Source organism: Hylaeus anthracinus, unplaced genomic scaffold (genome assembly GCF_026225885.1).
Source record: "Hylaeus anthracinus isolate JK02 unplaced genomic scaffold, UHH_iyHylAnth1.0_haploid 5, whole genome shotgun sequence".
Classification (NCBI taxonomy): domain Eukaryota; kingdom Metazoa; phylum Arthropoda; class Insecta; order Hymenoptera; family Colletidae; genus Hylaeus; species Hylaeus anthracinus.
The window spans coordinates 8,016,508-8,033,207 of NW_026535322.1; the positions used below are offsets into that span (position 1 = coordinate 8,016,508).

The 16,700-nt window shown below is 31.8% G+C and overlaps 4 protein-coding genes and 1 long non-coding RNA gene across 5 annotated transcripts in view; 2 read left to right on the plus strand and 3 right to left on the minus strand.

Annotated features, from left to right (window-relative positions):
* The first annotated feature begins 156 nt into the window (after nucleotides 1-156).
* On the plus strand, nucleotides 157-4,314 carry LOC128895415 (thiamine transporter 1-like). Its single transcript, XM_054157971.1, has 7 exons — nucleotides 157-754; nucleotides 963-1,151; nucleotides 1,486-1,870; nucleotides 2,064-2,474; nucleotides 2,886-3,078; nucleotides 3,158-3,296; nucleotides 3,577-4,314. The coding sequence occupies exons 2-7, from the start codon at nucleotides 1,029-1,031 to the stop codon at nucleotides 3,736-3,738; spliced, it is 1,413 nt and encodes a 470-aa protein (XP_054013946.1). The 5' UTR covers nucleotides 157-754; nucleotides 963-1,028; the 3' UTR covers nucleotides 3,739-4,314.
* Nucleotides 3,895-6,033, minus strand: LOC128895425 (uncharacterized). The gene is made up of 2 exons (XR_008461790.1): nucleotides 4,535-6,033; nucleotides 3,895-4,430 (listed from the first exon to the last, which is right to left on the minus strand). It is a non-coding gene; the product is annotated as an uncharacterized LOC128895425 (long non-coding RNA).
* Nucleotides 6,034-6,189: 156 nt separating this feature from the next.
* LOC128895421 (26S proteasome complex subunit SEM1) lies at nucleotides 6,190-7,316 on the plus strand. Its single transcript, XM_054157982.1, has 3 exons — nucleotides 6,190-6,448; nucleotides 6,536-6,632; nucleotides 7,134-7,316. The coding sequence occupies exons 1-3, from the start codon at nucleotides 6,337-6,339 to the stop codon at nucleotides 7,183-7,185; spliced, it is 261 nt and encodes an 86-aa protein (XP_054013957.1). The 5' UTR covers nucleotides 6,190-6,336; the 3' UTR covers nucleotides 7,186-7,316.
* A 208-nt stretch (nucleotides 7,317-7,524) lies between these two features.
* On the minus strand, nucleotides 7,525-12,607 carry LOC128895408 (uncharacterized). Its single transcript, XM_054157957.1, has 9 exons — nucleotides 11,661-12,607; nucleotides 10,501-11,235; nucleotides 10,029-10,359; nucleotides 9,615-9,946; nucleotides 9,328-9,553; nucleotides 8,538-8,876; nucleotides 8,309-8,462; nucleotides 8,063-8,226; nucleotides 7,525-7,966 (listed from the first exon to the last, which is right to left on the minus strand). The coding sequence occupies exons 2-9, from the start codon at nucleotides 11,169-11,171 to the stop codon at nucleotides 7,685-7,687; spliced, it is 2,499 nt and encodes an 832-aa protein (XP_054013932.1). The 5' UTR covers nucleotides 11,172-11,235; nucleotides 11,661-12,607; the 3' UTR covers nucleotides 7,525-7,684.
* A 3,863-nt stretch (nucleotides 12,608-16,470) lies between these two features.
* LOC128895418 (actin, muscle-like) overlaps nucleotides 16,471-16,700 on the minus strand; it is a 2,746-nt gene continuing 2,516 nt past the window's right edge. Inside the window, 1 exon segment of the mRNA XM_054157975.1 lies at nucleotides 16,471-16,700. This exon segment is cut by the window's right edge and continues 5 nt beyond it. Coding sequence (XP_054013950.1) covers nucleotides 16,655-16,700 — 46 coding nt within the window. The 3' untranslated portion in view covers nucleotides 16,471-16,654.

Below are 16,700 nucleotides of genomic sequence, written 5' to 3' on the forward strand. Positions count from 1 at the left end.
TCGGCATAGTTTTGTTATTGATATAAAACTGGTTATAATTGTGAACAAATTAACAACACATACTTTATTTTTATGACAATATTACTTTATTACTTAACAAAAGAAAATACAACAAAATTAACATTATTTATACATACATTACTATGAACTTATATTGCAATAGTATTATATCAGTATATCAGAAATGTATTTTTTCAAACTCTTGACTGTATTGTTATATAGAGAGTGATAAATATTTCTTTTGGTAATATAAATGTTAGCCCCATAACCTCTTCAAGATCTTCCAGTGAAGACCCGAAAAGAAGGATGAAATGTTGAAAGAAAATGTATTTGAAATCATTTAAAAAAAATCTAATGAAAATACGTTTCTTTGCATTTTATATATAAAATTTCAGCACTGGTAAATTACAGTGCTCGCAAAACTATATCCAACTTCGTTCATCGCAACTTGAATGATGCTGTAAATCACATGCAGACGTGTTGTATACATACATATAATAGATGGCGTTTATTGCAATTATAATTTTACATTTACGTCACTTTAAGTTCCCCTCTCCACATTTTTTCATTGTATGGTGAGATTGTTGCGCCCTCACTGTCCTATTGTGCTCGAATTTGAACTTTGTGTGCAGTGCTTTTCATTTACATGGCTCCTTCGATGCAGAGAGGATATGGATCACGAGGTTCTGTTCATAGTTGACGAAAATTCTTTCAATTTAAATGATAAAGTTTGACTAGGTGTTCTGTAATGACAGTGAGTTCAAAATATTTTATACGGACGTTTGTAGATTACACGTGTATTTTACAAAATTTCATTATTTAACGTTTGATTGAACTCGAAGTAAACGAAGTGACAGTTACAACTTAATTTCTCTTTCTCTATGTTTACATACAATGTTTACGTCTTCATACAATAGTATAATAAATGATTCTAAAAAAGTACCTAAAATGAATATTTAAAGAATGGTGATGGTACAAAATCCGAAAACAAAAAAGAGAAGAAGAGATACATCTAAGAAACTATTAACATGAAGTGGATAACAATTTCATGTATTTTGTGTGTATTTGGTTGTTTTAAAGAGTTCAGACCTTCGGAATCTTACGTGACTGATTATTTAACAGGCCCGTGGAAAAATTTCACAGACATCCAAGTAAGTATGTTTTATTACATAGTTTTCAGTTCAATTAATCCATTAAAAACAGGCATGACAAATCAGTCAGAGTGCAATTTGCTGTTTTGAAGATAATTGTATATTATATTTCAATAATTAAATAAGAATTGGATCTATCATGTAGTAGATTAATTATTAAAATTTCATTTGCATAAGGAATTTCTTTTTCCTCTTTTTGTCCATCCTGCATGATTGATCATTAATTAGCATTGGGATAATGGTCCAACAAGTTTTGCATCTGTGTGTGTATAAAAATTACTTTGATTTATATTATTGGATTCAAATATTTTTTTTTTTCTTAATAATTTTTCAGGTAAACCAAGAAATTTTTCCTGTTTCTACATATTCTTATTTCGCAACTTTATTTGTTGTATTTTTAATAACAGACTTTGTACGATACAAGCCTATCATTATTTTGTGTGGCCTCTCCGGAGCTATCACTTTCCTTCTCATAATATTAGGACAAGATGTTTTGTCTATGCAAATTGTAGAATTTTTTTATGGCTTGTTTTTCTCCACGGAAGTAGCATACTTCACCTACATTTATGCTAAAGTTGATAAAAAACATTATCAAGAAGTAACTAGCCATACAAAAGCAGCATCTCTTGTGGGACGTTGTATGGCTGGTATTGTTGCTCAAGTAACAACTTCCTTTAATCTGTTAGATTACCATCAACTAAATTATATTACTCTGTCAGGTATTTATTTTTAGATATATTTAAGTCTTTATATAGAAAAAATAAGAATATTTGCGTTACTATGGGATAGTAAATAATATATGTGTTCTTTGGTTTATATAAATTACTATATATTAAATATTTTTCAATTTGTAAAGTAGACAAATAACTTTGTTAGATTTGTAGTTTGTATAAAATAAACTCTATTTTACAGCTATTACATTCGCAATGGTATGGGCATTCTTTTTACCCTCTGTTGGCCAATCTATTTATTTTCATACAAAAAACAAAAATCGTATTTTGTTAACGAATAATGGAACAGTAGGATTGCAACAACATAATTCAAATCATATATTGTGTATATCTGAACAACATGTTGAGTATGCTTCTCCTAAAACAAATATTTCAATTGTGCAGAAAGTAAGACAAGCTTATATTTTATTATTGAAAGATTGTTTGCAAGCATACTCAAATGGTCATGTTGTAAAATGGTCGATGTGGTGGTCTCTTTCAACTTGCGGGTATTTACAAATTACTAGTTATATCCAATTACTTTGGCAAACTGCAGTATCCTCTACTGATAGCATCTATAACGGAGCTGTAGATGCTCTTTATACAATTATAGGTGAGCATCTATAACTTATATACATTTTACATATAATTTGGTTTTTTAGTTCATGTTGTCAAGCAATAAATATATTTATGACCTTGAATATTAACTTATTTAAGTAGTTAATGCTTCATTTATATGATGATAACAATAGATAACAAACATATTATTATCATGCAGCTTTAAATGATAACAGTGGTTAATTGGTGGGATATTCTCTTATCTAAAACTTTTTAAGTGGAAATACCATAGCATGTTCAAGATTTCTTCATGATAAAAGTACAGTGTTTTCTCAAGTATCATAATTTATTTCCAAAAGTATTCTAGATTTGTATATCATTTTCAATCATCTCATTATTAATATAATGTTTCTGTTGTGTAATTATGTTTGATGAATACAAACATAATTCTGATTTTTATCATTAGGTACGGTAACCGTATTTTGCATTGGAAAAATTCCATTTAATTGGTCTCTAATTGGAGATGTAGTAGTATCACTCATGTCATTTGTGGAAGGTATTTTCCTAGTGATCTCTTCGTACAGTTACACTATTTGGTTGTTATATGCTTCTTATATAGTGTTTGGAATCATTCATCACACAATGGTTACTGTTGCAAGGTATATATAATTTTGAATGTAATTGTATATTGAAAAATTAATTTATTTACATTCCTTTATATTGTATATTTAATTTCAGCTTTGAAATTGCAAAACATATATCAGAGGACAGTTATGGTTTAATATTTGGTATAAATACCTTTTTTGCATTGTTACTACAAACTGTATTAACAGCTATAGTAGTGAATGGAAACTTAGGATTAGATCTGAGATCTCAGGTAAGATTAAATCTGAATTTCAGTTCAGATATCTTCAAAATTTGTAATCCAGAAACAGAGTTTTGTACATAGAAAAATTTAATATTGTTTGTAACTAATTAACTGACTTCCACAATTGTCATTTTCCATGATGTTAATCTGTATATTATTTATATACATACATTTCTTTTGTAATTATCTTAAGAGATAATTATATAGAAGAATTTAGATAATGTATTTTGATTCCATATTGTAGGCTTCGTGTGTTATTTATATTCTGAATCTTATATCTTTTTTCTAGTATTTTGTCTATGGTGGGTATTTCATTGCAATAGCAATGCTGTACATAATAATAGGTATATCTAGTATTGTACGACATTTTAAAAGAGGTATGGAGTTTAAAATATGGGCAAGAAATGGGAGTATTACAAGAGAACAACCTAAAGATGAAGAGAAGTCTTAGAAGTTAAAAAACTTTAGTTGAGACTGCAGTCTTTAAGAAAATTTAGTTAAATACCAACTTGTTCCTTTGAAAAAAGTACAATAACGATATGTAGTTATGGAATAGCCATGAAATTATTGTTTAATAAGTTGTTTTGGTGATATATTTATTTAAAAAAAAAAAAACAAGAATTTTAATATATTTTAAAAACATTTCTTTATTATTTATTTTGAATTCACCTGCTATTTGGGTGAATAAATTCAAAGCCATTAGAGTAAATACTTTTCTTTCCTCATAATAATTAAGACTATACATGAGACATACACTTGCAAACATATCCTTGTTAATGATAGATACAAAATACAGTATTCAATTTTTATTATTTTTTCTCGTTTACAAAGAGGGAACTGAAATTTGTACATATTAGAACATGTTGCATGGAAATGTTGTAATTAAATTGAATGTATGATGTGTAGGGTATGCAACAGACATAGATGATATCAAATTAAAAAAATCATGCAATATGATGCAAATGTGAACATAACATTATTTGTTATATATAGAAAATATATTGAAATTTTATTTTGTTACGAAACACTTTGTCTTACTATCATTTCAAATACTCCTTCCCTAAATATAATAATATATTTTTATCTTTCTTCTTTGGTAATTAAAAGTAATCTTATTTTATTTAAAACAGGTTCTCTACACTTCTGAAAACATAAAAGAGTTCTTACGAGTAAAATTCCTTTTTTTTTTGTTCCATAAAATTTGTTGGACAATTATTGTTCTCTTTTTACGTTGAAATATCGCTTACGGATGTAAATGTTTGAAACAGACACCTCCCCAGTTCCTGGCGAGAATTTGCTTTCGCATCGAAATGTTTGAATAACTTCCACCATACCACACAATCTTGTATACTTTGCTTGAATGCTTGGATGACGTTATCCATTGTATCATTTTTTATTGCGGACGCAATGGATTTCATCGAGTCATCCTCGATTATTTTCGAGAACATACAAGCATAATCGTTGCAATCGTTAACGTTGGCATGCAATTTATCAAGCAATGCGGTGTCTTTCAAACAAATTTGTAATATCTATGCGAGCGATTATTGTAAAGATAACTTATAAACGGAATCATTACATTTACATGAATATAATGTAACCTATACCATGATTCGGAAAACGCGCCTAATTGATTGATTTGTTTACCAAGTTTGGCGGCACCAATACAGGATACGTATCGAAGAGGCTCGTGTCTAATTTATCAAAATCTTTGTTTTCGGCGGTATGTTTCACGTCAATTATACTTGATATTTCAGAAACACGATTATCGTTTACTGATAATATCAATGGTATGCCTGTATTAAGATTTCACAAAGTTTCTGACAAGTTATTCGAATCATAATAAAGTTATCATACCTAGCAGTATCGTTAACATGATGGAACTATCTTAACTATGAGACTATTTCTCCACCGATCGCAGAATAATTGGCTGCTGTCCAAATTTTATCTAATAAATTGCGCAATTCGTCGATATCATGACACGAGTGGACCAATTACGATAAAAGACGTTCTTAAAAACATGTGTGTCGCTTGATATAAAAATATTTGTAGAACAAAAATCGATATACTCGTAACTGAACGTATCCAAGTCGAACAAAAGACACATAATCATTGAGACGTCTTATTTGCAAAAAGATAATGTTCCTTTGTTCTCGAGATTAACATCTACAGGTGGTTATCATTACTGCATAGTATATAGTGATGTGATAATAAATTCTTTTTATGAAATAGACTGAACACAATTCATCTCAGAAGTATGGTAGAGATAATTGCTTGTATTGCTGAGATAACTAAATTTCAATTTCAATTTCAATTTCAATTCCATTGGGCCCTCAGGTATAGTCCTCAGCTGTAGCCATATTTAATTGTAGGTATAGTAAGGAGTTAGCAATTTCAAGGAACCTGTAAAACTAGTGTTCTTATAGTATTAAATAAATCAAACACCGTTCAGAAGTTATACGTCTATCACGCCTACTATTAGTAGTAAACCAATCCCCACATTTAATCACTTACTTTATATAAAGCACCAATTCTTTCTATGTAATTTGTTGTAACATACAATTATATTTCAAATGACGATAAAAAATAATAGAAAAAAACATTCATCTGTCTCAAATAAATTTAAAATCAAAATTGTAACATACATCAATAGTAACCTCAACCGTGGCTTCATTTTGTAAAGAAAGTAAAATATAACAGATTGATAACCTAAATTCTTCTTTAGTTTCATGTTGACTACACCATATTTAATTTCATTATAATTTTTAACATGAAATGGAGACAGCGGAAAATTTACGATAGAATTACCACTTTCGTGTTTGAATCTCGTTTTTGAATTAACCGCGTTTTACTGTCGATATTATTCATGGATTGTGGCTTCTTCACGTTGGTACACCTTCCTCCTTCCAAGACGCAAATCGAAATCTGAAAACCGTTAGCTTCACGTGGCTTTACATATTCGTTTCATATTGCTAACAAGTGTTGCTGAGTTTCTAAAATCTAGAAAATTCAAATACATTCAATCACATTTGATAACAGCAATTGGTTATTAATGCGTGGGTTAATATCAGATCTGAAAATGTCAGACAGTAAAAATGACAAAACGAAAGTTGATCTGGGATTGCTGGAGGAAGACGACGAGTTCGAAGAGTTTCCTGCAGAAGGTACAAAAATCCACACAGCCAGTCTTATAAAATAATAGATGTGTGTATATTGCAACCTAACCTCAACTTTGCTGAATCACTTGGTAGATTGGACCGCGGTAGATGAGGACAACGAAGATATCAGCGTTTGGGAGGACAATTGGGATGATGACGACGTAGAGGACGATTTTAACCAACAATTAAGGTATGTTTTGTAACGGGAAGAATGCTAATTAAATGCTAATCCAAATAAGTAGAAAACTGCTTCTGTCAAACTTAACTATGGAAACATAGATCTAATTTAATGATTCTTTTAATTATATTACAGTAATTGTTTATGCTTAAAAAGTAATAACTGAAATAGAACTAAAAAACGATCACTGAATGTTTTAGAATCAGAGATATTTGGTACAAATCAAAGTTTCTAACAATTATATGCATCTTGAAGGGTACAAGGGAATGATAAAGTGCCCTCAGGGGCTGTAGCATGCGAGTATGGAGCTACAGTACGGGCTTAGCAACCCCGAGGTACCCTAGCTAGACAGGGGCCGGTGGGAATGATAAATATTTTTTATCTAGAACATTCAGTGATCAAACAAATCAAACATGTTTAAATGCTGTTAAAATTATTATTGGCATTATTGTAAATAGTTATCAATATTACGTTTAAATAATTAAATATTTCACAAAATGCAATTTCTTTCAGAGCACAATTAGAGAAACAGAAGGCCACAAATGAACAAGTAAAGGAGAATTAATTAAATTACAAATTGAATTTGTTTAATCGTAAGAATAAATATGTATTAATCTATTATAATTCTGCTTACATTTAAATTTCGTATGTATTGATAGACTTTTATTGATGTGAAATATAATAGTTTTTCATAAACATTTGTACAAAACTTAAACATTAAATTCGAATGTACAGTTTAAATACATGTAGTACCTAATATGCACAATACATGTCATAACTCATAAGAGTCGTGTTAATGGAAAAAATACTTGGCATTCTTATTTTAAATATATAATCAGGTACACAGTCTGGTTTTGAAAATTTTATAGTTCTTAGTCGTTAATTATCAACAAATTTACTACATATGGCACATCAATTCCTTCCTGACTAAAATATATTTTAGTAATTCATGACTTCCAATGGTAGTAAATAATTTAAATAATATACATCTTTATAGGTATATATTGTACTGTTCTTTCTTAACCAAGTTTTAAGTTAAATTAAATGACCGTAGAATTACATTACTATGATCTACATGAAATTAATAGTTGTGATGCTAGAACATCTAATATCTGTAGATTTAAATCTACATTAATTTTCTTTATTTCATAACAACCAAGTAGATATTTTAGAATGTTTGACATATCATCTTCACCAAATATTAATTTTACGTTATTTGGAATTTTAGCTAGTAGTTGTTGCAACAGTCTTTCCTTTGTGTGTATTAGAGGCTCGTCAGAAAATTTTTGTACATTTTTAAGTAGTGATATATTACCCAAGCAATCAAAAATCTGAAGAATAGCAGTCTGGAAAATGGTTTAAATTAATAATTCAATATAAAAATATGAATAATAATTACTATAGTAGCAAAAAATAATGGACAAAATATACTGAATTATTACTTGTAATAAAGGTTCAGTGACATTTCCAAAAAGTAACTTTGTCCACCTAACGACTGATTCTTGTTGTAAAGCATTATTACTTCCAATGCCTGCTAATAATTCACAGATGAGATCTATAGCAGCACATGTTAACATTAAGTGTGAGTCCAATTCATCTACTTCTTCTGTTAAAAGAAAAATTAAATAATTGTAAATACTTACATACTTTAAGACACATTATAACATTTGTTGTTATATTGAATTTACCTTCATAAGGAGCCTTTGTGATTTCCGACCAATGAGTTAACAATGCAGTATCGTTATTACCATCCATTGAATCAACAGCTTCGTAAGCTGTATCTACTGTAGAATACTCAATTCTTTCATCTACAAGTTGTTGGAGTTCACCTGCTATACTCTTCTACAATAATACAATAATACATCTCATTTTTTAAATTTATCATCAGCAGCTTTGTCATGATCTTTATCAAATTACCGATTTAATATCCTCGACAAACCTCCATGGTATATCGGATAAAGGCATTAATGTAGGTAATTGAACATTTTCCTCTTCTTGTTCAGCTTCAAACCCTGGCACAACTGTTTTCAAAGTGTTGAAAACACCACTTACAGTTTTGGCCAAAAATCTATCGAATCGAGGCGCAACCACATCTGCTTTTTTACCAGCACTACTACTTGGGCGCAGAAAATGTCGCAATTGTGGTGGACATTCGTTAGCTAAGCGTGTAGTTAGAGTTTTTAAATAATTCTCTAACTCAATACGTCCACCTTCTGGTAATACTAAATCTGTCATAATAGGCGCTAATTCTGGAATCTATAAATTAAATATCGCAACTAGCAAATAAAATAATATACAGACAGTTTTCGCGTTCACTTTGTTGCGAAACTTTCTGTGTAACTCGAATTGTATAAATACAGTGTATTACAGGGAAAGAAAGATCAGTCTGTGGTTAAGCATAATATGAAATCATTATTAGGGGTATCAAATAATTGTTATTCACAAGGACCAATTAGAAATCAGTACCACTAAATAGGAATTTCTGCTATGACTGATCTTTCTTTTTCATCACAATTCATTTGATACATAATTTCTATTACAAAAGTTAATTGAAATTCAACAGATTCCTATGTATCCTTTTTCATATGTAAATACGTACGCGTATATGACCAAGGATATAAGTGAGACAATTATATACCTACGAATCTGTGTAATTCAAGGACTTACTGTATTAGGAAATAAAATAAACACTTAATTTTTATTGTACCTCTTGCAGACAAGCATGTAACTGAGCAAAATCTCGGTATTGTCTCCTGACAGTAGCGGTTGTTGTTTCAAATAAATCAACTCCACGTTGTTCCACATCGTCAAATTGAATACAATAAAGTAACTGCTGCGAACCATCGGGGGCTGTATGGAACTCTGTCCACGGAATCAATAAATTTGTAAATTGACTACCTTCGTATACCACATAAGATTTTTCTTCTACGTGTCTGAAAATATCCAATGTAAGAGAATATTACATTGTTAAACATTGGAAATATTATTACTTACAAAGGTGTATTCACAGTTGACTTTTGTTGTAATACATTTCTAAGTCTAGCAATTGTTGTTGCAAAATCAGTGGGTTCTTCATATACTGGAGATATCTTATCATCTATTTCAGCATCTACTTCTGACATGCTCTGACCCCAAAGACCTCTATGTTCTGTAGCTAAATTATCTAAGCGTAAAGTAGGTCTTTTGTCATTTATGGTTAATAAGTTATTTTTATCTTCATCTACAGTTTTTGCAGATACATTGGATTTAGGTTTTGGTAGGAGCCGTGGAATTATAGCTGCCGTTGAAGACGTTATACCATCGCTTAAAGCGTCAGATATAAATTTCTGAAAAAATCGTTTTCATTATTTTATAATCATTGATTGATTAATATTTTTGTTTATTACTAAATTTTGTAGAAATATGTACTTTTGTGCATGATACATCCTCATTCTTTTTAATTTGAACTTCTGCGACTTCTGTTGATGTAGGTTGTAACAAATCTGATATACTTTGGAAAAAATAGTTTGGAGAACTTATCGTTTCTATAATTAATAATAATCTTTTTGCTAAAATAGACATTAATAGTTTACATGGCAATGAACTTGTTAATTCCCATTGTAAAAATTCTTGTGCTAAGATACTAATTTTTTGATCAAGCATGTGCTCCAATACTGATGTGTTACGAGAACCAGGATGTAAATACTTGAATGCTTCTTCTATACTTGTTGCTGTTCCTTTTTCTACCCGACGTGATGCCCTATAATAAAATACAATTATCATTCAGTAGAAATTTTCTGCTATCACATCAATTTTAGGACAATCTATGATACAGATATAGGCTGTCATAAACTGAGCAATAACATTGGTAACACAATTTATTTAAAATACCATCCTGTACCTGTGATATTCTTTTAAATGTAACAAGAACACATTAGCTAGCTTATGAGTTAGCTTTGTTTTGTCCATTAAGTTGATTTTATAAAATAATTTGGTCAATAATTTTTTTAGCATTTTTTGTGCATCATCAGGAAATGATTTATCACTGCTGATAGATTTATACCAGATATCAATGCATTTTAAATTTATTTCTTTCACCATGTCACTTACTCCTGGTATTTTTTTTCGTTTCGAAGAAATGGATGTTGCATTGAATGTAAATATTTTCTTAGATGATTTTTTCATTGTTGCAACATTGTCTTTATTCTTTTCGCTAGATTTTTGCATGGAATCTATATGTTCATTTTCTTTTACTTTATCTTTGCACTTGCTATTGCAAATTTCTTTTCCCCCTGAATTGTATAACTTCATATTACTCGCTAATTTTGTATATAACCAGTCATTGAGAAGTTTTATGTTGAGTGGACCATTTGCTTTTAGTGCAAGTTGAAGTAAATAACAACTGAGCCACACTGATATTATTACAACAAAAACAGCCCATAGAATCGAAACATAAATCGGTAATGGTATGAGACCTGCCCATTCTTGTATAACTAAAGACAACGAAGCACTTACTATACTTAAAATCAACAACATCTGGTTCAACCAGCTCATTGGTATAACGTTTCCCATTGTAAAAATAATTTAATAATAATAATAAATGTAACATTACATTTTGTGCCAATATGATATGAATCTGTAAAAGAAATATTTGTATTATATGGCTGAACTTTACATTACATGATAAACATAAAAATTCTTTTTTATAGCATTGGCCCTAGTGTTTGCATAGTTTAAATATTGCACATGATATTAAAGTAATCATTGAATTTTATCAAGACAATAACATCAAACATCTTTCATTTTTTAATTGAAAAATAATTTTTCACTGGGACATAATCTTTAAATTTTTTTGAATTTCTTAAAATACTTTACAATAATTAATTATTCGAAGCATTTAGCTTTAGGTAAAAAATTAAATATGGAAAAAAATGTCGTATGTTAATCATAGATGACACATTTCAAAATACGCTAGAAATTTCAATATTTTTCTCGAGAGATAATAAACAGATAATTATTTGTTTCTTATTACTATTATCTCGATCAAATGATAAAGCATACCTCGTGTCCTTCAAAATCTTCTCTACTATTGACATCTTGTTTCGGAATTTAACCTCGGCATTTTCGATTCACACTTCAATCCAATCGTGCAATTCTTATTTTATAAAAAAAAAATTAACATTCGTAATACACTAACATTCTACCGTTGTTTTTACTTGCACGTCAATTTCTACTGACATTTTCTTTTTGTTTTTTGTCACACATACAGACCACACAACGCACAGGACCGCATCTTAGTAAGAATGACGAGTCCCATTCTTGTCACGATTAATCGCTATTATTTTTCCTTTAACAGCGTGTACATTTCTTTTTTCAACAATCGCCGTAACACTATCAACACACGAATGCTACTTTTTGTAGAAATACTATTTGAATCAGACTCGATTAAGTCCAAACACGGCGCAACGAAACACGTTTTGCATCGCGAGAACGAGGTTACACGAGTATAACTGTCTTTTATTCTTTGTTGATAAAGAAACTCGCTGACATATGTTCCGTTGTGACATGCGTATGCACGTAGGGACGTGTAAAACGATTGAATATAGCTCGTACAGATCTGGGTCATATATATCCTTTACAGTATAATGTTCAGAGAAAAGTTTAGCGATACGCGTACTACAATCAGATAACAATTTTCATGCGCATTTAGAACTTCGAAACTGAAACAAATGTTCCTACTTGTTTCAATGTTATTTGGTCATTTCAACCCCGCGCGAAGACGAAAGAAAATAGAAAATAGAAAGTTCTGCGCTCGAAAAGAAAGGTTTCGTTTGATTTGTAACTTTGAGCAATAGTTACAATATTGATCAATTATAGTATTTGCGTGATACGTTATCTGAAACCGCCCATTGTCACATAACGTTTCTTGCAACGTGACGACGTTATTCATCTGCTAATTAATAACGATTACTGTAAAAACTTGTTTTCCAACAAAATAGATATTAATTATTTGTATAATAAATATTGTAATCATTGTCAACAATTACCAACAAATTGAGACCTTCCGCCTATATTATCATTATCAAACAATACTTTTCGACTTGGGGAAATTCAAAATACAAAATTATAAAATTGTAAAGTAATTTATTCATACATCTCTTGCATTAATATCTCGACCATTCGCGGGCAGATATAATTTTTGTATTTTGATTTTAAATATCTAAAAAAAAAAAAGTTTGTCATAAAAATTCCGAACAATTGAATCACCGATCGTGTTACGTATATTTGATGGAAATGAAATTGCAAGTAAAATATAATTCTAATGTTAACTGTAATTAGTATTTTGTAGTTTTTTTTTTTTTTTTAAACATACGTTACGTGAAATTTTGAAAATTGTTTATACGATGATCGTGATTAATGTTATTTTAAAACATCATTATCATCGTCATAGTATCATTATCAAGATTCTCTATGATTTTTAACAATTTTTAGAAGTTCTAACATGTTTTTGAGCTATTGTATATTATTTTATGTTTGCATAAAACACATCCGTGGACCCAATCTTCCACGTAATTCGTAATTTATCATATCGACACGATAAAATTGGAAAAGCACTTCAATTTTTAATGAAAATTTTATCTGCCGATTAGAGTATGATTATTTATGATTAGATATAGATACATCTGTTAAGGCGTCTGGCCACCCTGAGCGCTCGCCAGATGGGTACTATTCTTAAAAAATTCATAAATGTGAAAGTATAGAAAAAAATACTTTTATGTTTTGATACATAATAAAAAACGGTTTAATGAACACGTGAAAAATTATTTGAGATAACAAAAAGAATTTTTTGTGAAGGCCTTCGGCACGAAACGCGCGTGGGCTGTACCGTCATTATATTCCTTAAGTTGCATGTGAAAAAGAAAAAAAAAATATTTGTTTGTTTCTGGAGTTCGCCGCAAGAAAGTAGCAATTGGATTTTTTCTTTTTACCATTAAGAAAATTATGGTGAGCCGAAGAAATTTTTTTTTTATTTTTCATCGAAATTTCACAAGAAAAATTGTCAATAAAAAAGAACTAATCAAGTAATCGCAAAAATTCATTGCTACTCTTCAGATAATGTATCTAAAAGTGGTGTGTACAAATTTCAGAGCAATCGGACCGATAGTTTACGAGATTTACGTTGTACCATTTCGAAAAATGTAGTTTCGAGATAATCCCAAAAGAAAGTAAACGTGCGGTTCGATTGCTCTGAAATTTGTACACGCTACTTTTAGACACATTATCTGAAGAATAGCAATGAATTTTTGCGATTACTTGATTAATTTTTTAATTAAATTTTTTGTTAAGAATAGTACCCATCTGGCGAGCGCTCAGGGTGGTCAGACGCCTTAACAGATGTAGTCATTTCGATATATGTATATCTCTGCGCCTTCCAGCCCTATAGAACTTTTCTTCAGAAACTCTTCCAACAAAATTTCGTCCACCTTTGATAGGATGCTATAGCACATACCTTTCGCGCATGTAAAATCAGTTTCCTCCGCTCTTGTAGCATTTTCACCTCCCATCCGTCCCGAACGAAGAAAGATAGCGCTTAATAGAGCTCGCCTAAACTGGCGCACGTCCACCCCATGCAGGTGCACGTACGCGTGCATACGCTTCCCAAAGAGTGCGGGTTCTAATTTTAGTCGTCGAAGCGTTAGAATAAACGCAAGTCACCCGGGGGCCTTGTAAGGCTAGATGCTCCCAGTGGACCCCCGGCATGCGCTCCCCGACTCTATTTTTGCTATTTCTTTATCTGTACCACAGTTTTGCCGCTCGTGTTGGGTTACGGTTGCTCTTCCTTCGAGGAAAGGGGCTAAAATTGACCGTTTTTGGACCAACCGCCGAGACAACGTCGAATATGAGATAAATCTGTCCTGCGGGTACCCCTGGGATCGTAAAGAATTTCTAAGAATCATGACGAGACATCGTCTTTCTTCTAAAACCGTTACCGAACCCTCTGTTGCATAAATTCTATTTTATTCTTCGTACAAGAAACTATTTCTTCGTTATTCGTATATTCACGAATCGATCGGTGTTTGAGGTGAACAGGGTGCGACTAAATCAGCAGAGCTACATCGCGGAGCAGAGCACCATTCGCACGTTTACATGTTCGAGAGTTTTGAGTGAGAATTAAATAGAAATCAATTATATGAGCTGAAAGGATACGATAAAGAAGTTGCTTTCTGTTTTTCTTTTTTTATCCTATACAGTTGATTTTATTTCATACCGACCAAAAGGTCCAGAACATTTAAAAGTACGGGTGGTGCTCCGTTATAGTTTGTAGTGTAGATGTCTTTGTAAGAAAATATCATGACCGGAATTCTGTAAAATTTCTTCGACAAAATTTACGAATATTCCTTTTCTTGAATCTCAAATACATTATGCAGTAGAGGATCGATGTTGAGAACTCGACGCGTGTATTTACACAGCGAAAACGTATGTAGATAGAAGACTTTGAGGGAAATAGAGGATCATGGTGAACGTGCTGCAATGCACCGAGATGAAGAATTGAATTCCCGGGAGCGGCAAGTAAATCTTGAAAAGCCGGGTGCTAAACGTTACGCGTTTCTATTCGCGTGTTCTTTGTCTAATTGTCTAATACGAGTCCGCACGAAACTATAGGAACAAACAGCCGCGGACTGTGTGCTATTCCTAGATCGGAGTGAGAAGTATCAGGGGTCTTTGACGTAGACAAACCTCCGCGCTCAGCGAACTCAATTTGCAAATATTCTGTATATCCTAATCGTCGAATCAAATCTCTAGAATTCCATCGACGAGATTTTTTCCTTTTTCGATTCAAGCTTGGCGCGATAAAAATTAATAATTCTTGTTCCTCCAACATTTTCCACTATTCGAAGCAGAGCCGTCTTAATGCATTGCACTCATCTGTGGCGTAAACGTAGTTACAAAAATGAATGTGAACTTTGTGCGGCATTGACCACTAAAATCTGTCGTTGTCTCCAGGACTGTATAGACACGCGTTTGAATTAGCTTTCACTCGCGTTTGAATTAGCTTTCACTCGCGTGTCTATAGCATGACATCCTCGAAACTATGAATTTCAAGTATATTATAAAGAAATTTTGCAAATGTTAATACTTGCGCGAAATGAAAATATATGTTTATATCAGCCATTTATATTTGTATTCATGCGAGCCGTATAGATAAGGGCCACATCGCTGTTAAGACGTCCCTGATTCGAAGCGAATAAAAATATAGTTAGGTATAGTTGTAGCCAGGTTGGCCGTACGCCAGAGTACACGGTATCCAAAGTTAAATGTCATGAGAATTGAAATCACAATATTTCTCCCGAGCTTCTTCGAGTATGAATTCGCAATTTGTTCGCGTCTATTATGTCATCGGGTTGAACGTCTGCCAAAGAACCCGGGCGATGATAAGGTTGACACAATCCGACATCCACTTATTATATAATACAGTTTTTATTATCATTAATTATATGATATAATAAGAAGAACAAAATACGCCAGGCAGCAATATGAGCCGACGTCGATGCGCCTGGTTAATGGTTTATTTTATCATTTCTTATTCATCGTATACTTCATTCTCGTCGATTACCACCCCGTGTGCGTATCGCAAATGCCAAATTACGTGCGCGTACGATTCTCAAGAGAAAGCCTTTGCGTGTATGTGTGTGCATAGATGCATGTAAGTCTGCGTATACATGTTTGACAGGACCGAGATAGGGCTCGTTCGCAATGACCGAGTAGATTATCAATAAATTAATTAACGTTAATAACAAACAGTCGTGTTGTATAAACTACAAAGTAAATTACAGTCTGATAAATGTGTAGAATAAAGGCACTTCAGTAATTTTCGTTTCCCAAAACCTCGTTCCCCCGTGGCCACCTTCTTCTCTCTTTCGTTCCCTCTGAACCTCGAGTTATGCCCATGTCTGACGTAGATCGCGGCTCGGTAATGGCGAGCATCGATAGAAAAAAGAAAAAGAAAAGAAAGCAGGTGAAAATCGTGAATCCCTCCAGCTCGGTACGACACCTTAGAAGCACTTGCGGTGAACGATGCCAGGGCCGGACTCGTCGTAC